A 26,646-nucleotide genomic window follows, 5' to 3' on the forward strand; every position below is an offset into this window, starting at 1 on the left:
CTATTTTAAAAAAGATTCTATCCAAAATAAATTGAAGTGAAACCATTTTTAAAAATTCTATGCACAATACTTTGAAATATATTGTGCATAGAATTTTTAAAAATAGTTTTACTTAAATTTATTCTGTATGGAATAGTTTGAAATGTTTTACTTCAATTTATTCTGTGTGGATTCTTTTTTTAAATTGTCTTAGACTATTTAAAAAAAGATTCTATCCAAAATACAAAATACCAGCTGCAGTTATTCATTTAAGAACTGTGGCAAGAAAGGTGGTATAATGACCAAAAAAAGTGACTGATGACCATTTTTCACACTTAGCGACCATTTTCACACTTGGCGACCGTTGCAGCATCCTCATGGTCACGTGATCAAAAATTTTGATGTTTGGCAACAGAGTCATATTTATGATGGTTTCAGTGTCCTGGGGTCATGTAATTGCTTTTTGTGACCTTTTGACAAAGTCAAATGGGGAAACCAGATTCACTTATGTTACTAACTTATCAGCTGCAGTTATTCACTTAAGAACTGTGGCAAGAAAGGTGGTATAGTGACCAAAGTTACAATGGCATTAAAAAAAGTGACTGATGACCATTTTTCACACGTAGCGACCTTTTCACACTTAGCGACCGTTGCAGCATCCTCATGGTCACGTGATCAAAATTTTGATGTTTGGCAACAGTTACAATTTATATTTGTAAACTGTAGTTATGTTGAAATAAAAAAAATATGACAATACTATTTTGCGTTATATGAAATTTTTTGTTGCTCCATATAAATTTTTTAATCAAGAGACACCCCCCCCCCAGTCAAAGGTGTCCCTCTTTGCCAATCTGAAAATCTGGTCACCTTAGATATGGGACTTGTTTTATCAGTGGCTGGGGGGAAAAACCTGGAAATGAAAAATGTTTTACTTATGTTTTAACTGAAGGAGTTAAGTGATAATACAATTATGCTGTGAAATAGATTAACAATGATACAATGAAAGACTGATACATATATAAATTCAATACTTTAGACTTTTTGTTTTAAAATCGATAAGGATAACAATGAATTTATGTATACTTGATAGAGGATTGGTGATATAATGTATAACCCTAAGTATATATTATAAAGATATATTGTTGTTGATAAATAATTTTAATAAGGAAGTAATTAAAAATTGGTATATATATATGAAGTGACTATTTATAATACCTTGCTGAAAAATGAAGGAATAACATCTTTATCTGAATGTATGATGTACAAGGACAATAATGAATATAAGCATACTTGATAGTTGTTTGGTGGGATTATACATAATTGAAAACAATGAGATACAAATATAAATGATTGGTAAATCTCTTTCATATTGGGATATGTGATTATATAAAGGTATATTGTTATTAAACAGACAATCAAGAATGTAAGAGAATTAGGTTTATTGAAAAAAAATATTAATTGTAATTGAATATACATTGTACAATGAAAGTGAGGTATTTAGTTATATTAGACAAAAAAATTGTGATTGTAAATGTAACTGAGAATATGGATGCAAAAACACTTGTAACCAAATGACATGCTGTATGTAATGGATGAGATCTTTTTTTACATTGTTTTTTTATGTTTAAAAATAAAAAAAACAGATTGCAAAAAAAAAAAAAGCTTCTTGGATGAGAAGCGAAATGTCCTCAAAGGGAAATCAGAAAGTCCTGCTTCCTCTTAAAAAAAAAAAACACCTTTGGGACACTGAGTTAAAGTAGTTGTCCAACATGATCCATGACTTCTTAAGTGACACAACAGTTCCAGTGTTTCTGACAGTTCTTTTCCAGCAGCCTAATCTGGTTCTCTTGACAATGAACAATTATTTCCCTGTCAAATTCACTTTTTTAAAAAACCAGGTGCTGTTAACGTCAACTCTTAAGGGACCTGAACAGCTCAGGACAGCACAGACCTAAAGTACAAAAGAAAAGTGCAGAGGCTGGGACATTTGAATGAAGGGCAGCTTTTCTCACGTAATTGAAATGCAGCGTTCACTGCAAGTCAGCCTTTCTCTGCATCCTTGAACAGGCAGATAGGTGGTATCGCTCGAAGACTGGGAGAGAATCAAATTAGTCGAGAATATAATTTAGTGCAGGAAGGTGCATATTAATTTCTAATAATGGAGTTATAAAAGTGCTATCCTAATGTAATATTACAGAATAACCCGTTGATACATGCCAGGTAAAATTTAATTCTGAGACATAAATTATGGAAATTAAACAAATGCAGACCTAATTTTGCATCCAGGGCCTCGTTCCTGCTAAGCTTTCTCTGGTTTCTGCAAAGGGGTGAAGAAATGCTCCCAAGGTTACTAATGAGATCATATCTGCTAGAAATGGCATTTTGTTTTTCAAATTGAAGGATCCATAAGTGTCATTTCCAAGGAAAACTTCAGATGCTGAAATTGGATTGGATAATAGATTATAGCCCCAGGCCCTACTAAAATATTTTTGTGCCAGTACCAGAATGCAGTTGTGAACAGGAAAATAAGGGTCTCATAGCTGTGAGAATTTCTAGTCATTGCAGCATTCTTCTTCAAAGGTTTGAAATACTACAAACCATCTTGTAAACATTCTGTAAATTCTATCAACTCAGTTTTCCCAGTTAGAATTCACTTCAAACTCCACCCTCTAGATTCATTTTCAGAAAGGTGGAAGAGCCGTGGTGGCACAGTGGTTAGAATGCAGTATTGCAGGCTAACTCTGCTCACCGCCAGGAGTTTGATCCTGACCGTCTCAAGGTTGACTCAGCCTGTTCTAACCGAAGCTTCTCAAGAGAATGAAACACTCCTTGTCCCGACAAAACCCCTTTTTATTAATTTACTGTGAATTCTGCTCATTCACAGCTGGCAAAGTCTTCGAAGGGAGATTTGCAATCACAAACCTATCTGGCTTGGAGAGCTGACAGGCCAATATCTGCTGCAAACTCCACTCTCCTTTCGCTCCTCTTTCATTTCCTTTGGGAGGGGCCATTCATCGTCCACCCGTGGCCTTACTCCCAAGTCGACTCCTGTTCTTTAGCTTTTCCCTTCGTCTGGCAACTCTGTGCATGCACACACTGGGAACAGGCTCCAGCTGTTCATCTGCCTCACTGATGTCTGACTCTGAAGGCAGCTGATAACTGGCATACGGCACTTGCCCCCTCTCTGCCTCCGACACAGAGTCCTCATCAGAGCCTTCTCCAGACTCCAGGACTGGCCCATGTTCCTCCCCAACCTCCTCACTGTCTGAATCTGCTGCCAGCTCTGCTGGCTGCTGGTGGGCCACAACACAGCCTTCCATCCTTCCGAGGCGGGTAAAATGAGGACCCAGATTGTTGGGGGCAATATGCTGACTCTGTAAACCGCTTAGAGAGAGCTGTAGAGCACCATGAAGTGGTATATAAATATAAGTGCTCAGTGTAGGCTATAATAGGCTGGATCCCCAGGAGCAAGGGGCTACATTCCAGAGGAATGAGAGAAAATGTACTCCAGATATTTTGTGGGAGAAAAAGAGGGTGAAGACGGCTCCTTCTTAGTAGTTCCCAGAGTATATATGGGAGATGCAGAGAGCAGACTGCTTAGTCTGGCAAGATTCTTCCTTTGTGTGGAAAAAACAAAGAACTTAGCGTGGAAGAATCGCCACATGTCATTCTTGGTTTCTGAGGCTGACAGTGGATCAAAGCATAAAACCAGATTAAAAAAGAAGGAAAGTCTGTGACAGAGCCAAAAAAACTTCCATCACACCCCTCGTCCCACAATTACCATTAACTAATCCTATTTGCCTGGGAAGAAGCCAGAGAAAGAAGGAAGAGCCCAGCATTTTAATTGTATCGACTGTTCAATGGATCCACAGGATAGTCCTTTCAGAAGAAATTCTGCAGCCTTTCTGAACTTGGATTCCAAAGTTATAACGGGATTGCAAAGCATGTTAGTCGTGTCCCCAACATGATTTAACTGTCTGGGGAGGATAAGCAAGAATGATCCTGTTGTGGTGAGAAAGATAAGTATTATTGCCACTATTTTATAGTTCATATTTACTGCTCACGTATCTTATAATTGCTGGGAGAATTTATCCTGTCAGTATTATTTAGGTGGTACAATTTCTAAAGCAAATTCCTGCTGTCATAGAAATGTGGCTTTTAATGTATGAGTTGACTTGTTTTGAAAAGTTGATGCATTTATTACCATACACTAAAGTGTCAATGAACTGCATGAAAAATTGACAAGGAGATTTTTTTTTTGATGCCTGCTGTCATCCTGACTACCAATTGCTTTCTGAGGAGTTTTAGAGTTTAGAGAAACGTGGCAATGGCCTGTAGACGTTACCAGACAAATAGACTAGTCAATCATCAAAAGCAATCAATCTCGTACAAGGATCACATGACCATGGGGGATGCTGTGATGGCCGTAAGTGCAAGGACTGGTTGTAAGTCATTTTTTTCCCAGCACCATTGTTACAGTGATTAAATGAATGATGGTAAGTTGAGAACTACCTATAGCATAGCACATGATCTCGCTCCTACTCCCATTCTGAAATGCTCACCATCTAAGGCAAGGGTGCCAAACTCGATTTCACTGAGGGCCGCAGCAGGGTTATGTTTGATCTTGGGGACCGGGATGGGCGTGGCTAGCTCGACATCACCTCAGGGCGCCTGTGGCAGCCCAAGTGCTCTGCCAGCAAAAACGGACTCCTGAGCTCCGTTTTTGGCTGCAATGGCTTCTTGCAACCCTCTGCTGAGCTCCATTTTTGCTGGCAGAGGCACTGCGGGCTGGTACTTCACTGTTTCCAGGGCAGCCCCGCCGGGCAGATCTAAGCACCCCGCGGGCCAGATCTGGCCCACGGGCCTTGAGTTTAGCAGTTAGCAATAGCAGTTAAGACTTATATACCGCTTCATAGGGCTTTCAGCCCTCTCTAAGTGGTTTACAGAGTCAGAAAATTGCCCCCACAGTCTGGGTCCACATTTCACCCACCTCGGAAGGATGGAAGGCTGAGTCAACCTTGAGCCGGTGAGATTTGAACCGCTGAACTGCAGATAGCAGTCAGCTGAAGTGGCCTGCAGTACTGCACCCTAACCACTGCGCCACCTCGGCTCTAGATAGATAGATAAATAAGAGATATGTATAGATAGATAGATAGATAGATAGATAGATAGATAGATAGATAGATAGATAGATAGATAGATAACAATAGCAATAGCAATAGCAGTTAGACTTATATACCACTTCATAGGGCTTTCAGCCCTCTCTAAGCGGTTTACAGAGTCAGCACATTGCCCCCACAGTCTGGGTCCTCATTTCACCCACCTCGGAAGGATGGAAGGCTGAGTCAACCTTGAGCTGGTGAGATTAGAACCGCTGAACTGCAGATAGCAGTCAGCTGAAGTGGCCTGCAGTACTGCACTCTAACCACCTCGGCTCTTCTTAGTTTGACACCCCTAATCTAAGGAAACCAAACTATTTGGGGGAGAACCCAAATTTCTCCTGCAGAAAAAAACCCAATGTAACAGGAATTCAAAGACTAATCTGTTATTATTTGATAGCCTACCGATGCCTCCTCTGTCTAATGATAGGACCTGCCCCAGAGGTGGGTTGCTCCCAGTTCAGACCAGTTTGGCCGAACCGTTAGTGGCAGCAGCGGGAGGCTCCGCCCGGAGTCTTCTGTGCATGTGCAGAAGTGTTGCGCATGCACACAATAGAACCAGTAGTAGACCGGTTAGCAAGCCACATCTGATCTGCCCTAATGTTGCATGGATTTGTGTTCCTATGCTATCTAAACTGAGATGCAAGCCACAGAGACAAAATGGACTCTTTGTGTTTAATACCGTCATAGTATATACTCAGAAAGGAAACAAAAAGAAAAATGGTTAACACCTAAAAGCTGCAGAGAAGACCAACGATGACATCCCAGACCTTAAGTGATAAATGTTGCTGATACCGCCTTAGAACTAAATTCAGTTCTCTCTCTCTTTTTTTTCCAGAGCTATATAAAATGTTGCCAAGCTAAAGGGATTTAAAACGCTTTGTCAGAATAATAAGTAGATATGACAGGCACAAGGAACAGGCAGAATAATAAGTCTGTTGTATAATGGCAGGCATTGTGATGACAGGTGTGCTTGAAAAGCTTGGCTAGATAATAAATGTGTTTCTCTCTTGCAATATGATGGAGGGGGAGGAAGGATCAGAGAATGCTTTCCACTGTTAATATGTCCAGGCTCACAAAATCCCTTAGAGAGCTCTTGGAAAGGAGCAGCGAAAAAGCTCAAAGCTGAACTTACCTGGGCAAAAAGGGAAATGTTTGAGCTGGCACAGGGACAGGTAGAACTGGCATACGGAACCAGTGAAACAGACCCTTAGGGTTAGCTATAGAAAACATATGAAGAATGGTTGCAGGAACTGGGTGTGACTAGTTTAAGAGAAAGAAGGACTAGGGGAGACATGATAGCAGTGTTCCAATATCTCAGGGATTGCCACAAAGAAGAGGGAGTCAAACTATTTTCCAAGGCACCTGAGGGTAGAACAAGAAGCAATGGGTGGAAACTAATCAAGGAGAGAAGCAACTTAGAACTGAGGAGAAATTTCCTGACAGTTAGAACAATTAATCAATGGAACAACTTGCCTCCAGAAGTTGTGAATGCCCCAACACTGGAAATCTTTAAGAAGATGTTGGATAGCCATTTGTCTGAAACGGTATAGGGTTTCCTGCCTAGGCAGGGGGTTGGACTAGAAGACCTCCAAAGTCCCTTCCAACTCTGCTATTGTATTGTATTGATGTCTTTCTTGGTTTTTGGAGTCTGACAGGACGTTTTAAATCAGCTCCCGATGAAGCGCAAGGGATTCATCATTAAAAAACCCCTCCCTATCTATTGTCAGAAGAACAAATAATCTATTTCTCCAAACACCCAATAACATCTACCCAAGTACTTTCAAGGGGCTTCTTTGCTGGTCTAGCAGCTTTCTCTTACCCTGATGGTTCCACACGGAGTCGTTGCCATTTATGTTCTCTCTCAAATTGCATTTTCAGAGCCCCCCCATGGGCTGGTGGCCAAATATTCTTACTATCACATTGGAGCTCAACACATCAGATGGAGAAGGCTCCTGGCTTGCAGAACAGCTCTCCTCCCACAAAACACAGCAAATTAGTACAACATTGCTTTAGAGGAGGGGACACCCTCCACACTGCAATACTGTGTGATGATATAAAACCAAAAGAGGAAGAAAGAAGTGTCCACTACATGGACAGACTTCACAGGAAAGTGAATGATAAAGTACAGGTACTCCTTGACTCACAACCGTTCATTTGGTGATTTTGTGGCCTGCCAGCGGAACTGGTGGCAGACTCAGACAGTGAGGAGGTTGGGGAGGAACCTGGGCCAGTCCTGAAGTCTGGGGAAGGCTCTGATGAGGGCTCTGTGTCGGAGGCAGAGAGGGGGCCAGAGCCGTATGCCAGTTATCAGCTGCCTTCAGAGTCAGACATCAATGAGGCAGATGAACAGCTGGAGCCTGTTCCCAGTGTGCGCATGCGCAGAGTTGCCAGACGAAAGGGAAGAGCTATGGAACAAGAGTCGACTTGGGAGTAAGGCCACAGGTGGACAGTGAATGGCCCCTCCCATAGGGAATAAAAGAGGAGTGAAAGGGGAGTGGAGCTTGCAGGAGACAATTAGTTCATTCCTGCATTCTTGCCAAGTATTGCGGCATCTGAAAGATATTGGCCTGGCCACTCTCCACAACTGATAAAGGTCAGTAATTGTGAACTGTCTTGAAAAACTGTGGGCCAGGAGTTTGCTGGAGAGGAATTCACTGTAAACTAAATAAAAGGGGTTTATCGGGATGAGAACTCGGCTTCGTGCTTCTGGGGAAGCCTAGGTCAGAACATGTTGCTAAATGAAACTGTCAGGCCAACCAAAGCCATCTTTTCCTGCCTCATAGTTGCCACAAACTTTGAATGGGGGAAGGGATGGCTTCAGCCAGGCTGGCTTCAGAATTGATAGAGACATTTGTTAAGTGAGTTTTGCCCCATTTTATGATTGTTCTGGCCACATTTGTTAAGTGAACCAATGCAGTCGTTAAGTTAGTAACACAGTTGTTAAGTGAACCTGGCTTCCCCATCGACTTAGGTCGCAAAAGGGGATCACCTGACCCTGGGACACTGCAATCGTCATAAATATGAATCAGTTGGGTGCCGAGCACCCAAATTTTGATCAAGTGACCAAAGGCCAAAAAGTGTGAAAAACATCACGTCACTTTTTTCAGTGTCACTGTAACTTTGAGAGGTCACTAAATGAACTGTTGGAAGTCGAGGACTACTGTAAACGATTTTTTCAAATAGTCCAAGAGAAGCATGGACAACATTTGCAAGACTCAGAAAGACTGATAAATGCTTTTATGAAAACAGCCATGTGTTGATGAAACACTTGAGGGAACTAAAGTGAGGACTTCTGCCAGGACCCCCATGTGCTGAATAATGGGAGTCAGAGATGTGGCCAATCAACAAATGTTGGCCATCAGAAGCGGCCTCATTTCCAAGAGTGAGAATAGCAACCAACATCTTCCAGATATTTTGTTGTATGTATGTACCTTGGAGCTAGTTTTGACTTTTGATGACTACTTGGACTAGTCCCTGCAGTTTCCTTGGTTATGGCTTTTCAGAAATGGTTTGCCCTCCTAGGGCTGAGAGAGAGTGACTGGCTCAGGGTCACCCAGGACTAGAACCCACAGTCTCCTGGTTTCTAGCCTGATGCCTGACACCTAGAGCCGAGGTGGCGCAGTGGTTAAATGCAGCACTGCAGGCTACTGCTAGATCAGCAGTTCAGCGGTTCAAATCTCACCGAGGACCCAGATTGTTGGGGGCAATATGCTGACTCTCTGTAAACCGCTTAGAGAGGGCTGAAAGCCCTATGAAGCGGTATATAAGTCTACTGCTATTGCTATATTACCTTAACCACCACACCAAACTGGTTCTGCAGATAAAATAGCCAACTTCAAATGACTGTAGGATCTATAACCGTGATGGCACACATGCCAGAGGTGGCACACAGTGCCCTCTCTGATAGTACATGGGCCATTGCCCCAGTTCAGTTCCGCTGCGCATGCATGTGCCAGCTGGTCTTCGGGTCTCTGCCACGCATGTGTAGGGAGCAGGGCACATATAGGGAATGTGTGTGCATACCTGGGGGGCATGTGTATGTAAGTGCATGTGCAGGGGCACATGCACTGAATTTTGGGGGTTTGAACACGTGCATGTGCATGCATTTGGACGCCCGAATGTTTTGGGCACTCTGTTTGGAAAAGGTTTGCCATCACTGATCTATAATGATTTCAACAGGGGTCCAGGACCAACAAAGATATTTTTAGAAGCTCACTGTGGTTTTAAGCAACTGGGTGGCTTATTGGTGAAGAAGGATGTCTCTAGCTAATCCCACTGCTTGCAGCCCTGTTCCTTAATCTCTCTGGTTGCTTCCTACTGGGATAAAGTAGCCAATGGGCTACCATGGGAAGATCGAGGCACTGGGGGGAAGGCAAGGAGATGCCTTTAGTAGGATTTCCTCGAAGAAACAAGTGCCTAAATTTGCACAGGCTCCAAGATGCTCTAGGGGAAGTTGCTTTCTGTTGATGGGGGAGGGGGGGGAGGAATTTAACTGCCAACAATGGGATGTGGGACTATTACTTCTTTCTGCTCTATTAATGAGCCAGTGCTGAAGGCTGAATTTGGGTGCCAAGAAAAAAGCAATCTGAAAAAAAAATACAAAGGGTTGTGTGCCAGGAAACATTTGGTCAGGCATCTGCAGCAAGAGAATCAAGTTGTCCAAAAGCAATAGTTCACATCAACAGTGAAGAAGAGAACGTCTGCTCAGCAAACCTATCTCAAGACATTCACAATGTACTAACTGAAATAAGGTATCTATCTGGTCCTCCATCCATCATCTATTCATCCATCTACCGATGTCCATCCATCAGGCCTGGAAGCCATCTTTTGCATTGGGCCTTCAGACCTACATGGTATAGGACCTGGCTTCCTGAGAGACCGCCTCCTGCCATTCACCTCCCAACGACCAATAAGATCGCACAGGTTGGGCCTCCTCCGGGTGCTGTCGACCGGACAATGCCGGCTGGCGACCCCCCGAGGGAGGGCCTTCTCTGTAGCTGCACCGGCCCTGTGGAACGATCTACCCGTAGAGATCCGGACCCTTACCACTCTCCCGGCCTTCCGTAAAGCGACCAAGACCTGGCTGTTCCGGCAGGCCTGGGGCTGTTGATTAATATCCAGCCCCACTTGACTGAATGGATGGTGTATTAATTTTAATAATTGTATTTTTTCTTAAATTTTTAAAATGCTTTTGTCTTGCTTGTGAGCCGCCCAGAGTCCCAATGGGAGTAGGCGGCATACAAATTTTATTAAACTGAAACTGAAACTGAAACTGAAACCTGCCACATTTACTGCTGTGGGAAATTGGTCGGGGGAAATATATGGAGTGGGGTAGATACAGTCAAAATAACATTCCTTTGTCAGAGAGCCAAGGACATCTTGCCCTGCACCTGGAGTGGCGTGACTGAGAGGCATCTCCAGTTGGGATGGTGCCTGATTGGGACATGTGATAGACATGTGGGTGCTGGAAAGGGAATTGAACTTTGACTTGGATGGGGAAAACCTGGAAACTTTCAGATTCAGATTCTCCCAGATGTGCCAATACGACATCTCTAATAAAATGGAACTTTGAGGAACCTCAAACCTCAGAGTCTTCTTTCATTGGGGGTGTTACTTGGAACCCTGACATCCATCTGTCCACCTATCTATCCTTCCATCATCTATCTACCCATACAACATGAATGTATGCACCCATCCATCTAAGAGCCATGGTGGCAAAATGGTTAGAATATGTATTGCAGGCTAATTTTGCCGATTGCCAGCCTGGGGAGAGAAAAAAATGCCTCCCCCCGCCCGTTGTGATGTAGGAGGCTGACTATGCCATGCCCACCATGGCCACACCCACCCAGCAACTGGGCAGAGAACCCCCTGCTAAAATTTTTGAAGCCCATCCCTGGTCCTGTGGTATTAATGTTCAAATCTAAGCTTCCCAATCTTCAACGGAAGTATAAAATAGAAAAAGTTCCAGTAAAAAGGGGTAACACAAAACTTAAACATTGCCAAAACAAATATAACAAGAACGACCAACAGTGTGTGAGTATGGAAATCAGATGGAGCATGACTTGTGCCATGACAACAGCAGCCACAAAGAATGTTCCATTTATTTATTTGTCAAATGTGGGCCCCACCCACCTTCTTCTCGTCCCACCTTATCTAATGTCGGAATCAGAAGTCAACAGCAAAAAGAGCACTTAGACAATCAGTTCAGCAGGTAGAGTGGACTCATGCCAGGAAATGCAGGAGCTCAAAAGAGTCAATGTCAGAATGTGGCAAGATGTAGCTATCAGAGATTTCAGGATTAAAAATGGCATTCTGAAACACACCTAGCAATATATTTGCATAAGATTGGTTAAAAAAAACAACAACACCCATTTGACTTCTAAACCATCTCATCTAACTGATGTTTGCAAAGGGATTGCATCGCTCCTGGCTCTATTTACTAAGCCACACAGAAATGAATGTCTTCTGCATACAAATTGTGATGCGCCCACCAGCATATATATATATATATATATATATATATATATATATATATATATATATATATATATATATATATATATGTGTGTGTGTGTGTGTGTGTGTGTGTGTGTGTGTGTGTGTGTGTGTGTGTGTGTTGTATTTGTGCTGATAAATAAATAAAGGTAGACTAGTATAGATCTATTTCAAGCTATTTAGCTCTCATCAGCTAGCCATACCCTTACTGGGATTAGAACCTGTGCTGTATTACATCTTAGGCAGATGTGTTATTTATCAGCACAAATACAACACAAATGTAACAAGGGCAACAGTAAAAATATTGGGTTTCTGTCTGGATGGTCTCTTGTGACGAGCCAATGGACAGAGAATGGAAGCAGTAAGCTTCCTCCCATATTTGGGCATACCAGGGGTTGCAACACTACATACATACATACATACATACATACATACATACATACATACATACATACATACATATCTGCTCAGGACATTACATCACAGAACTCAGGAGGTTACAACGCAAAGGCTCAGGATGTTACAACACAGCCAACCTCCCAGGATGTTGCAGCACAGGACTCATGATATCACTACACTAGAGCTCAGGATGTCATCACACAGCCCATTACCCAGGTCGTTACAACACAAAAGACTAATGGGCACACAGCTAGTACCTCAGTCACACAGGATGTTATGAAACAGCCGACTAATCTGCATACATCAACTCCATCAACTAATCAAGATGTAACAACACAGCCAACCAACCCGCTTACAGCAACAAAGCCAGAACTCCACACACACACCAATATTTATAGAAAGACGGCAGCTCCGATCACACTTTGCTTGCACAAGCATGAAGCTGAAGGCACCAGCCTGAAGATGGCAAGTGGGACCTTGTCGAAACGTTGCCCAGATACTCTCAATCTTACATGGGAAAAGACCCAAATACGCCAAGATCTGCATACCTGTACCCATGAAAATCTACGAAAACATGTCTGTGTGTGTTGCATTTGTGCTGATAAATAAATAAAGGGAGACTAGTTAGATGTATTTCAAGCTATTTAGCCCTCATCAGCTCTCTCTCTCAAAAGAAGAAAAGAAAAAGAAAAAAGAAGGCCAGCCAAGTCTTCCAAAGAACCCATTAAAATCATAAAAAGGTAAGGGTAAAGGTTCCCCTTGCACATATGTGCTAGTCGTTCCTGACTCTAGGGTGCAGTGCTCATCTCCATTTCTAAGCCGAAGAGCCGGCACTGTCTGAAGGTGTCTTGATGGTTCTGTGGCTGGCATGACTAAACATCAAAGGCGCTGGGAGCACTGTTACCTTCCCACCAAAGGTAGTTCCTATTTTTCTACTTGCATTTTTACATGCTTTTAAACTGCTAGGATGGCAGAAGCTAGGACACGTAACAGGAGCTTAGTCCGTTACGCAGCACTAGGGGTTTGAACCGCCGGATTTTCTGATCGACAAGATCATATAGACAGCAGTAACAAATGCTCCTCAAAAGCTCTAAGAAAATGAGCTGCAGACAATGCTATCTCCAAAGACCTGATTATCCATCATGGCAATTCAGGCAACACAAGATGCATCGCTATCATCACACACACAAATACCAATTGCTTTGTTATTTCCTGCCTGTCACAAAAGAGTCACAACAGGCCTGCAGCTGGCCCAATAATTTTATGGTGGGTTTACTCAGAGAGATGCTACAGGTTTCATAAGAACAACTCAGCTTCAAGGCAACCAATTGTCATATCAGCTGATAAACTTACAAGACTGTCTATCCAGCTTTAATTAGACGTAACAGGCAGGGATCCAGCTACATATGGCGGCCCAGCGATGCTGTTAGCAATCATCAGGTTTTGCCATACGGCATCGGTCCAAAACCCTGCTTAAATAACTGTGTCCAGATTGGCACAACTGCGATGTTTTCAGTCTTGCCTGTTTAGATCAGGCATAATACTGAATGTTTAAATTAAAAACTGGCAAGAAGCTACGCTGACAAAGGAACAGAAGCGAGGCTTATCGAGGGAGGAAGCTTGCTAGCTCTAAGCAGGGTTAAGAATTTGAGTTATCCAAAACACGGCAGCCTGCTAAGGGGAAATTACGCAAACCAACCGGCACCGAGAGTGCAAAGCTTTGCATATCGATCCACGTAGTCGGTATTTCGCAAAAGTCACCGCCCGCTTTCCATAACAGCAGCTAGTACTGGACAAAAGCAGCTTTGGGCTTAAATTTCCCCGTCAATAGTCGCTTTTAAATCAGGCAAATTGCATCTGAATTGAGAGGGCTTGGGAAGCTTTATGTAATGGGGCTGGGGGCTTAGTAGTTGGGGTGGGTGGGTGGGGGGAGTAATACCACCCACTGATTCCAATCTCTGAACCTCTCTATTCTAGCTCATCTCCTGGTGCAGACTGGCTAGAAACCTGACTGTAAGAGCTGCACTTAATCTATTTCATTCAAAACTGTTTAGAGTCAAGTACGGCTGTGCCATTTGATTTTTTTTTTTATTAACTCGCTGCCTCTCATTTGATGCGGGTTTTATTATCTGAAATTTTAGAGGTGGGATGAGCAGCAGCCTATCAAGGTATAAATGAAACGACTGAGATGCAATCTCTTTGCTACCTAACCTCAAGCACCCAAACTAGCCTTCAGCTCCCTAAGATTCCCAGTACTTTAAACTACTGAAATGGCAGAAGAGGAAGTAAGGATTCTAGTAGGAATTTCTTATATATATCCTCCAGGGAGGTTTTATTTCTCATCTAACCTCCCTGGAGGATCTATATGGGGTCCCCCTAACCAACTTGCTCACAGTGAAGAAGTTACTTGGCCAAGCAACAAAATGTTTCAAACGAAGAAGAAAAGAAGGCCAGTTGCCTTGACTCAATGATGACTGAGAATCTTCATTGATACATCTCCCATCTTTCTGCTATAGTTTTCATCTATAGTGGTACCTCGATACTCATCATAATTGGTTCCAGGAGATGCGATGAGTACCAAAAATGATGAACACCAAACAGTTTTTTCTCATAAGGAATAATGTAGTGAGTCACAAGCAGCCAACACTGACAAGTTCTAGCTGATGCGTTGAATACTAAACAAACAATGAGTACCAGGACAAAATCTTCTCATCAAAATGCGTTGAGTATCAAATTCGATGAGTTTCAAAGCAGTTGAAAGCACTGCATTCTTATTCTCTTCCTGTTATATATAGTTTACGTTCCTTCCAATGACGTAGGTCAGTTTTGAGTACCTAGATTTTCTACTGCCACCCCAGAAGCCTTGAAGACTGAGAATGTGATAGTACCATTCAGCTGAAGTACATTGGGTTGTGGGGGGCAGTTTCAAACCTATTCGAAGGACCAACCGATGGTCCATAGAACCAAGTTGTGTTGTGACTTGGTAAAACTAGCTGCTTTGCCAGTTGTCTTATATTTATATAGCTGTTCTGAAGGTGGGGAGTATGAGTCCACCATGCACTTAGTCACACTTCAAAATATGTATCCTAGTCTGACTGCCTGTTGCTAAGCATTTAGGAACTAGACCAGGCACTGGGTTGATTTCAGCAACATTAAAGTTCAACTCACCAAACATGTTCCCGATGTGTCCATTTCTCGTGAGAGGTCTCAGTTCGTTTTTCCCCAGAGCGAACTGCTTGTAGTTATCCCAAGCAAATTTCATCATCTGCAAAAGAAAGAGGTAACTGGCACTTAGCAGGTATCTGATTTTTTTCAGACAGCATCTGGGCATCGCTGTGTTCAAGGATAGAGTTAATTGATGGGCAGAGGGACAGAAGGAATCCAAATATGCACACACAAACCCAGAGAAACAATGATGCTGTCTTGCTGTTGAATTCTGGATGAAATGAATTTAAATTCACAAATTAGCATTTAACAAGTGGGTGTAAGAAATATCTTCTGCTCTCCGTACATTAACTAGCTAGCTGTAGATTGTAGGCTACAAAAATAAAATGCTTCCAATAAAATTGGAATCCTATCTTATTCAGACTGTTTTCCTACTAAATCTCTGAGACTTCTCTGTAGATTGAAAACATTTGACAAAATAAAATTAAGAGTATATGAGAACAACACACTGATTCACTTCCTACTGCCTTGACTATTTATTGTTATTGTTTTGCATCTGCTAAGTATGCTGGTATGAACTAAAAACAAAACTCAGAATATAGGCGATTCTCACAACCCTCCCTTTAGCAAACGTTCAAAGTTATAACAGCAGTGAAAAAATGGGCTTACAACTGATCCTCCCCAAAGTGGCATGATCCAACTTTGGACACTTGACAACTGATATGTACATATAGTATAATAACTTCAGCATTCCTGGGTCATGTAATTGCCATGTGCAACCTTCACTAATGGTTTCCAACCAGCAAAATCAATGGGAGAAGCCGGACTTCACTTAATGACTGCATGGCATTAACTATGGTAGCAAAAAAGATAAGATGAGACCTGACTCGCTTAATAACTACCTTACTTAGCCATGAGTATTTTGGTCCCAATTACCCATTATTACCCAATTGGTCATAAGTCAAAGACTGCCTCTATTTCAAAACAATTATTCAAGGCAGAATAATTAAAATCAGTATCAGGTTTGATACTGAGATAATACCTAAAGAGAACCTCATGATTTGGATCAAATCAGTGGTGGGTTCTGGATCCCATTGCAACCGGTACAGTGATGCTTCTGTGAGCCTCCGCAAAGGTCCAGGTGCTCGGCAGAGCATCACGCAGGGGCCATGTGCTCTGTGCGTGTAAGTGCCAAAGAGCTCAAATACAGATAAGGAGCTCAGGTGGGCCCTCTGGAGCACCAAACTGGAATGGTACCTGAGCAGGCACTGGTATGCCCGTACCAGGCCGTACCGCCTGCAACATACCACTGAATCAAACCATCCTATAATCAGAGCAACCTACTTATCTCAACAGCCAATCATATGCTCCTTGGAAACTCATACACATCTGTCTCCACCATTCATCCCTTTTTGCAACAGTCCTTCAAAATTAAACCTCTGGATGTGGTGGTTTCCGATTGTCCTAACAACTAATAAAGATTAATAGGTCTCTAGGATGAGAAGGGACGCAGCGTAAGGGACGCGGTGGCTCAGTGGCTAAGACACTAAGACACTGAGCTTGTCGATCAGAAGGTCAGTAGTTCAGTGGTTCGAATCCCTAGCATCACGTAACAGAGTGAGCTCCTGTTACTTGTCCCAGCTTCTGCCAACCTAGCAGTTCGAAAGCATGTAAAAATGCAAGTAGAAAAACAGAGACGACCTTTGGTGGGAAGATAACAGCATTTACATGTGCCTTCGGCGTTTAGTCATGCCGACCAAATGACCATGGAAACGTCTCCGGACAGTACTGGCTCTTCAGCTTAGAACTGGAGTTGAGCACCGCCCCTAGAGCCGGAAACAACTAGCACATATATGCAGGGGAACCTTTACCTTTACCTTTTTAGGATGAAAACCATAGGTATATGTAGTTCTTTTCTGCTCCATAGTGAAAGAATCAAATTTAAACTAAGCCCCGGAGTTTAGATTCCTCTCATTCTCTCTCAGTAAGAATGCTTTTAGTTAATCCATTTCTTAACTATATTTCTAGAACTCAAGCCTTTCCCAGTTGGGTTACAGAATACAAATCACCCAAGAGGAGAATAAAATCATCTCAATCATAAAAGAGCTGCAAATCAATCCAGATTCCGACAATATTTTAATATGCTCCATGCTCAGCTGAAAACAGCTAGAGTTTAAATGTTGCAGATTGGATAAACTCTCATTGGGAAGGGAAAGCACAAAGTAAGAACAACTGCTGAAGGAGCTGTTAGGTAAGCTCCCCGTTGGGAGAGCGAGTGCATTTAGAGAAGAGTTGTGTTGGAGAACACACAAACCACCATACAGAGACACTGCAGTTTAAATAGGCTTTTACATTTGTGGAAATAGCAGTATCAGAGTCCATCAAACAGTCCAAGTCATACATGGATAAGACAGTCAGTCATCAATGTCTTTCAGTTAAGGGATAATCTAAATAACAGTCCATAATCATACAAACAGTCTGGTACTCAAAGTTTGCTAGCAGTTGCAAAACTTACAATAGCTCATGGCACTTTCTAACAGCCAGCTTCCAAAACACTCAGGTCAGATCAGCCCAGCATCTAACAAAGAGAGTAACAGTCATTCTGGCTCCCTCTTATGGCCGATTGAGGAAACAGCAATCAATCATATTTTACAGTATGATTTAAAGAAACAGACATAGCATTGTTACATGATTTATATATTGCCAACCCAACCATTAGATTATATTCCCAACAGGAGCTTTACTTCCCACTGTCAACAGATTGGGCAACATGGAAACCAGCAAGCACCCAATTTTCAGCTGGTATTAAAACACAGATTGGCTTATTGGGCTTCAAGCAATTCTTCACAATACCTGGTTCTAAGCCATTTTGGTATTTTGTTAGCCTTGAAAATGCAATTCCAACAGATATGAGTGATTTCATAGGAGCTGGTTCCATGAACTGACAGTGTTTCAGTTCTGCCCAATTTGTTTTACAACAGTGGTTTTGTGGGTGTGGCTTGGTGGGCGTGGCAGGGGAAGGATACTGCAAAATTCCCATTCTCTCCCCACTCCTGGGGGGAGGATACTGCAAAATCCCCATTCTCTGCCCACTCCATGGGAAGGATACTGCAAAATCCCCATTCCCTCCCCACTCCAAGGGAAGGATACTGCAAAATCCCCATTCCCTCCCCACTCCATGGGAAGGATACTGCAAAATCCGCATTCCCTCCCCACTCTGGGGCCAGCCAGAGGTGGTATTTTCCAGTTCTCCAAACTATTCAAAATTTCTGCTATCGGTTCTTCAGAAACGGTCAGAACCGGCTGAATTTCACCCCTGGTTCTGCCTCAGCTGAAGTTTCAAGGTTGACTTCAAAGAAAAGGCACATCTTCAGCACATTACAGTGACAGGTCCCCTCTTTCTAGATTAGGACTCTTCAAACTTAGCAATTTTAAGACATATGGACTTCAACTCCCAGAAATACTCAGTATGCTGGCTGAGGAATTCTGGGAGTAGAAGTCCACAAGCCTCAAATTTTAGACAGCCCTGTTCTAGATGGATCAGAATCAACGTGGACAAAGGGTGCAGTTGTTCTCTGGCCTTCAACAGACTGACAAATTCGGGAGACCAAACTAAGATACTGGCAGTTCAGGGAGAGAGTAGCCTTGTCAAATTTCAATGAGACCCCTTTATCTAGCTTAGGAAATTTCCCCATCCCAAACACTTTCTCCCTGTCTACACAAAGCTTTACCTGTTGGCTTACATCACTTTGAATCAAGATAAATTCTATAGGTGTATAACCCTGACTGCTCTCTAGAAGGCCAGAACCTGAAGATGAAACTCAAATACTTTGGCCACCAAATGAGAAGGAAGGACTCCCTGGAGAAGAGCCTCATGCTGGGAATGATGGAGGGCAAAAGAAGAAGGAGACAACAGAGAATGAGGTGGCTGGATAGAGTCACTGAAGCAGCAGTCATGAGCTTCAACGGACTCTGGAGGATGGTAGAGGACAGGAAGGCCTGGAGGAACGTGGTCCACAGGGTCACGATGGGTCAGACACAACTTTGCAACTAACAACAACAACAAAATGCATAAGGATTTTGACCTGGTTACTATTCGGCTACTGCAAACATCTGCCAAAACTAGTGCGTGCTTTCTAAAGGAAGATAAATAGACCCCTTGGAGACACAGAGGGAGGTACGTATGTATGTATGCATGAATGCATAAAAACTTTCATGAGTCCATTCTGTTTTTTGGCACAAGCAGTTCTCCAAAAATTGTGGGTGGGAAAAATATTTCCAAGTAATCAGCAAACTGGATTTCCTGGAAAGACAGTTACTTAGGAGGTCACTGACACTGTTAGAGGAAGCGAATGTTTCTGTTTTCCCTTCACAGGCCTGGGCCCAGCTGGCAGGGAAAGGGAGGAGGAAAAATATGCATCCTTATGAGATTAGAGGAGAATTAGTGGCCAAGCCTTCCCTCCCCACCTTTTTTTAAAAAAATAAAATGATGCAAAACGAAGGATTTTCCTGCTCTCAAAAGCTTGAGATTCCAGTCTCAGTCCACTTCTTCCAAGGAAGGCCTCAGTAAGTCAATGGATAAATAATAAATCAGGTTTCCACCAACTAGAGGTGGGTTACACATAATTTTACCACCGGTTTGCCGCGCATCAAAAATGTGAGTGCGCATGCATGGTCGCTTGGCTTGCGCGCCGCCTTCCGCACATGCGTGCGGCCTTTCATGCATGTGCTTTGCTCATGCATGCAACTTGCACACATGCATGTGGCTTAGAAAACGTGGCTAAATATGACGGCATAGTGCCAGGATGGGTGGGTGCATCCACCCACAGGTCGCCACTACCTGGTCCGAACTGGCTGAATACCACCACTGCCGCCAATATGGTTGAAAAATTTGGAAGAAAGATGCCCCTTCTCTCCCTGGTCTCCTTCCAATGCATGGAAATTACTCATCAAGCTACGTTTGCTTGTGGTTCAGACCAAGTCAGGTTTCTCCTTAATCCCCTCCTTCTTTGGGTTCTCATTACTTCTCAACCATTTATTGCTTTTATGTTCAATAAAGTAATTTTGCTACAAGAGGCTCAATGTGGTTGTACGTGTGTTTCCCCCTGTGTTTTTAGCAGCATGCTAAAACCTTAGGTAGTTTAGTCCAAAAGGCCACACAAGGTAAAGACATTCTTAAATAGAAGTTGATTCTTAGTGATTGCATCCATGCAGTTTTCTGGACAGCGTTATGTAAATAGTTGGCTTTAGCTTTCTTCCAGAGTGGTGTTTCCACCCACAACTTTCCAGGTGCTTCGCCACCCAAGTACTGACCCTTCTTAGCTGCTGACACCAACCATATCCAGACCTCTGAAGGGCAGGAAAAATAAACATCAGTAAGGTTAGGCAGCAATATATTAGGTTTTCTGGAAGAAGCTTCTGCCTTCCTGTCCAGCAAAACTACATCATCAACACTCACAACAAGAAGCATTTTGCTAGCAGGGATGAGACTCCTACAGTAGCTCACTTGCTTGTCAATCAGAAAGTCGGCAGTTCGGCGGTTCAAATCCCTACCGCTGTGTAATGGAACGAGCTCCCGTTACTAGTCCCAGCTTCTGCCAACCTAGCAGCTCGAAAGCAGGTAAAAAATGCAAGTAGAAAAATAGGCAAACACCTTTGGTGGGAAGGGAACAACGTTCTGTGCGCTTTTGGCATTTAGTCATGCCAGCCACATGACCACAGAAATGTCTTCAGACAGTGCTGGCTCTTTGGCTTTGAAACGGAGATGAGCACCGCCTCCTAGAGTTGGGAACAACTAGCACATATGTGCGAGGGGAACCTTTACCTTTTAATGGCTTTACAGGTAGTTCTTGACTTACAACCATTCAAGGTTACAAGGGCACGTGAAAAAAACACAACAGAATAGCAGGATTGGAAGGGTCCTAGGAGGTCTTCTAGTCCAACCCCCTGATCATGCTGGAAATCTTATACCATTTCAGATAAATGGCTGTCCAGTTTCTTCTTGAAAACCTCCAGTGTTAGAGCACCCATATCTTCTGAAGGCAAACCATTCCACTGATCGTTCTCAATGTCAGGAAATTTCTCCTTAGTTCTAGATTGCTTCTCTCCTTGCTTGGTTTCCATCCACTGCTTCCTGTTTTGTCTTCAGGTGCTTTGGAGAATAGGTTGACTCCCACTTCTTTGTGGCAGCCCCTTAGATATTGGAACCCTCCTATCATCACACCCCTGGTCCTTTTTTTCCATTAAAGTAGGCATACCCAATTCATGGAACCGTTCTTCATATGCTTAGCCTCCAGTCCCCTAATCATCTTATTTGATCTTCTCTGAACTCTTTTCTAGAGTCTCAACATCTTTTTTACACTGTGGTGAGCAAAACTGGATGCAATATTCTCGGAGGGGGGCTTAATGCAAAAGAATCCGAGGGCTCTCCTTCACTGAGAGCCGAAGCTTCATCCCATCTTCTACGATTCCTTCGGTGTTTATTTCCTTTACCAGAAAGTCAATCCATCAATGTCAGATATAAAAAAAGCTGACACAGGGAGCAGAGTCAATTATGCACCATTCACAGATAAAGTTACAAATCTACTTGGGTCTTACTAAAGTAGTAGTTTGTAGTGTTTATCAAATTTATACATGCATTGATTTCTGTCCTGGGGCAAAAGTAGGACTTTCTGAGCTCCTCTTACCACCGATTTACAATAGCTAAGCTTAAAGCTTTGTCCAGATGCTTTTCTTTTGCCACAGTTGATTTATTTATAAGTAGTTCAAGAAAAAATGGCTGATGGCTGCCCCCCAAAAGCAGGATGTAAAAGCTGGGATTAAGCATTTATTTTTCCTATCATCCGCAACCTTTCTTCTCTCATGCAGATTAACATGGTATCGGTGCCTTTTTAATCGTTTGAAGCCATGTTATGAATGGCTTAGAGGTGAATATATCTACCTAATATGCAAGGAGCCTGGGTTCGAATCCCAGAAGGCTATGGTTAGCTGATGAGAGCTAAATAGCTGGAAAGAGATCTATACTAGTCTCCCTTTATTTCTTTGTCGGTGAAACATAAATTCGACACAAAAATAGTTTTGTTGGAAAAGCGACTGCCTGTGAAGGCTCCTGGTTGGGGCTGAAAGGCGAAAAAGAAAGCAGTATGTGTCATTCCATAATTGGGTAGACCAGACAAAAAACACTTAATCTTTCCCCTGGTGTAGCCGACAAAGTGGGGAGAGCCCGTGGCTTAGAGGTTAATACATCTACCTAATATGCAAGTAGCCCGGGTTCAAATCCTAGAAGGGTATGGCTAGCTGATGAGACCTAAATAATTTGAAATAGACCTATATTAGTCTCGCTTTCTTTATCAGTAAAACATAAATTCAACACAATCTTATGAATGTACTCTTTTACTCATTGATCTACAATGTACAACTATTCATTTAGTGACAATTCAAAGTTGCAAAGGCACTGGAAAAAAAGGCACTTATCATTGCCTTTCATACTTATGACCATTGCAGCATGCCTGTGCTCATGGGATCAAAATTTGGACCTTGCCAATTAGCTCGTGTTTATGCCGGTTGCAGTATCCTAGGGTCACACGATCACTTTTTCCGAACTTCTAACAAGCAAAGTCAACGGGGAAGCCAGATTCAACCGTGTTTCTAACTTAACAATTGTAGTGATTCACTTAATAACTGTGGCATGAAAGGTTGCAAAATAGCAATAGCAATAGACTTATACACTGCTTCACAGTGCTTTTACAGCCTTCTCTAAGCAGTTTACAGAGTCAGCCTCTTGCCCCCAACAATCTGGGGTCTCATTTTACCCACCTCGGAAGGATGGAAGGCTGAGTCAACCTTGAGCCTGGTGAGATTTGATCTGCCGAACTGCAGCAAGCAGTCAGCTGAAGTAGCCTGCAGTACTGCACTCTAACCACTGAGCCATCTTGGCTCATGGAGCAAAACTCAGCTAACTGTTTTGCTTAGCAACAGAAATTGGGGCTCAATTGTGGTCGTAAATTGAGGACCATCTGTGTTTTCTTCCCTTACTTGGTGTCCCCTAGATGTATTAACTTTAAATTTTAGATGAGACTTCCGGTCTGGCGTCACGCTGGAACGGGCTGCTGACAGACTCTCTGTTCGGTTCGCCCGGTCTTTCCACGAGCGTGGCCGTAATAGGCAAGGTCCCTTCGAGGTGCGAGGACCTTTGGAGAGGGGAAACCTCTGTGCAGTGGAGGGTGAAAGGCGATCTCCTCCCACGAAGCAAGAGGCTCCCTCAGAGTTCGTGCAAAAGAGGTCGGCTGATTAATGGCCGACCAGAAGGCGTGACTGCCAGCCACTAATAAGGAAGGGAGAGACAGCTGCAGGGAATATATAGCGGACCAAATGACGGTAATCACAAGATCTGACTTAAAAGCCTAAACCTAAAAGATAAACAACTTTACTGCAATAAATACAGATACGTGTGTGGGCGCATTTATCTGCAGCGGCTATTAAATACAAACAGTGAACTTTTGTGAAAGCTGATTGACGTTGTGAATAGAAGAAGACAGGCTTTGGACTAGTTAAATTTGAGGATTAACAGAGGACGAGACGAAGAAGAGAAGCTGGATTTGCCTGCCTGGGAAAAAGGAAAGAAGTTTAATCACAAGGGTTTGAAGTACCCGGTGTCATATTACAGCCAGAGACAGCAGAAGGAAAACACTACACTGACAACAGGAAGAGTTTGATGGGTGAGTTCTAAATACTTTCTGGCCTCTCCTGCACCCTGTCATATCACGCTGAAACGTTTCTCTTCCTGACTCTCCCAGATACTATAGAATTAACTGAGCCTATATTTCACAGCCCTGCTCCAGCTTAATTACCCTGTATGTACCCCGGGCTTTGTATAACTACTTAAGCAGCACTCAGAAGGTACTAGACTTACACCTTATAGGGGAAGAGCTGAATTAAAGCAAATGGCAACGAAAACAGTAACCTTAATTAAAGGGAGTAAAAAGCAAACTCCCCTATCTACCCCGGTGAGGGAAAAGTCCCCTGAGGGCAGGCAAACGGGAGATAAGGCAGCCCCAACCCAGGAAGTAACAATGGACTCCCTACAAGAGACAATATTGAAGATGGGGGAAAGTGTCGCCAAAGGCCTGGAGGGAGTAAAGAATGAAATGCGTGAAGTAAGAAACAATATGGGAAAAATTGAGGAACGTATAGGAGTAATACAAACAGCGCTGCTGAAAAATGAGCAGGAAATTCAAAATGTTAAGGGGAGAACGGAAATAGCGGAAAAAAGGATAGACAAAGTGGAGGACAATCTGGAATCTATAAACTCAAGCCTGGAGGAGGCCATCCTCCAGCTAGAATTAGAGCGATCAGCATATTATTTAAGACTACAAAACGTGGAGGAAGCAAAAGATGAAAACCTCCGGGAGCTGATTGGAGAAATCCTGGGATTAGTCCTCGGCAGGCCGAAAAAAGAGGTTATTAATGATCTGGACGAAGCCTATAGAGTCAATACAGGCTTCGCAAAACGCCACCGGCTTCCGAGGGAGATCCATGTGAGGGTGTTGAGAAGACAGCTGAGAGAGGACATTCTAAGTACAATAAGAGGGGACTCTCTAACATACAAAGGTAAAGAAATTCTCATCTTAAAACAGACTCCACGGAGAGTCAGAGAGAAGAGAAGGAAATACAACTTCCTCTCCACACGTTTAAACAGAGACAGAATTCAGTTCAGATGGCTCCTTCCAGAAGGAATGTTGATAACATGGAGGGAAAAGAAATACCGAATAGATACCTTGGCGAAAGCTCAAGAATTCCAGGAACTTTTACTAGCAGACGATGAGAGATTTAATAAAGAAGGACTTTTAAGACAGGGGGACACTATAATTGAAACTCAACCAGAGGGGCGGGGGCCAGGAGAGGCCAGAGAACGAGAGAGATATGGCAGAGAAGATTCGAGAGCAAGGTCACCCATCGAGACTCGATCCAAAGGTGCCCTCAAAGCGAATAACGTGTAAGGGAATTGAAGAATGGGAAACGAATGTACTATCAGCTAATGTAAATGGTCTTAACATAACTTCCAAAAGAAAACGAGTACTGTTGGATCTAGTGAAACAAAAGTTAGATGTAATCTGTCTTCAGGAAACCCACATTAAAGAAAAATACAACAACCTGTTGGTCTGTCCAAAACTAGGTAAAACATTCTGCTCGTCAGCACAAACCAGAAAAAGAGGAATTGTGATGTATATAAAAGAATGGTTGAACCCCAAATTAATATATGCAGACAAAGATGGTAGGGTATTAATGGTGGAGATAATTAATGGTGGGAAAAAAATTTTACTAGTTGGAATCTATGCCCCAAATCAAAAACAAGAGAGATTTTATATTAATCTATATAAGAGGATAAATGAAATAGAGTGGCAAAATATATGTATTCTAGGGGATTTCAACGCTATAGCAGATGGTAAGATGGACTATAAGGGTACCCACAAGAAAAGCACAAGAAGGAAACTACCGTCTGCCTATGTAAATATGGTGAAGGATTTAGATCTTTATGATGTCTGGCGAGCAATGAATGACAAGATGCAACAGTACACGTTTTACTCCCATCCACATAATTCATGGTCCCGTATCGACATGGTTTGGTCAAACTCGGAGCTACTCATGGATACTGTAAATATTGAAATAATAACCAACAAGTGGGCCGATCATCACCCAGTCTTATGGCAATGGAAAGGGAAGGCAAGGATAAAAGCTAGGTGGACATTAAACCAGAACATACTACAAGAGAAACAATTTGTACAACAAATAGAAAAGGAACTGGGCTACTTCTTTAAAGAAAACGGTAAAGAGCAGACCTCAATACAAAATGTTTGGGACACGATGAAGGCAGTTGTGAGGGGAATTTCCATAGCCTATATAATAAGAAGAAACAAAATGCACAGGGAAAAACTTAATACACTGAACAAAGAACTAAGAGAGACGGAACTGCTGACCCAGAAAGAGCCAGAAAATAGTAGACACAGGGAAAAAGGAGAGTTAATTAAACACCAAATAAATTTGATCTCCCAAGAGGAAATAGCACAAAACATTAAGAAAATGAAGCAGAATTATTTTGAACATGCAAATAAAACTGGGAGATGGTTGGCCCACAAAATAAGAAAGGAGAAGGTCAAAAGAATTATTAAACAACTGTATGACGAGGAGGGGAATCTGAAACAAGAAATAGGAGAAAAGAAAAAGATAGTACAGAACTATTATAGGAAACTATATAAACAAGACGAAATTAATGAACAGGACATTAGAAAATACCTTATAAAGCAGAAGCTTCCAGTCTTGTCGGAGGAGATGAGAGAGATGCTCGATAAAGAAATTACACAAGAAGAACTGAAAAAGGCCATTCAAAAACAAAAAAACAATAAAACACCTGGGCCGGATGGGCTCCCGTCGGAAATATATAAAAAAC

At 42.6% G+C, this 26,646-nt stretch overlaps 1 protein-coding gene across 2 annotated transcripts in view; it reads right to left on the reverse strand.

Annotated features, from left to right (window-relative positions):
- LOC116515333 (mannosyl-oligosaccharide 1,2-alpha-mannosidase IA-like) overlaps positions 1 to 26,646 on the reverse strand; it is a 205,582-nt gene that overhangs the window by 97,731 nt on the left and 81,205 nt on the right. For both annotated transcript variants that reach the window (XM_032227308.1, XM_032227307.1), the window contains exon 2: positions 15,204 to 15,300. In XM_032227308.1, coding sequence (XP_032083199.1) covers positions 15,204 to 15,300 — 97 coding nt within the window. The remainder of the gene's footprint in view (positions 1 to 15,203; positions 15,301 to 26,646) is intronic.

The sequence above is a fragment of the Thamnophis elegans genome, chromosome 12 (assembly GCF_009769535.1).
Source record: "Thamnophis elegans isolate rThaEle1 chromosome 12, rThaEle1.pri, whole genome shotgun sequence".
Taxonomy (NCBI): Eukaryota; Metazoa; Chordata; class Lepidosauria; order Squamata; family Colubridae; genus Thamnophis; species Thamnophis elegans.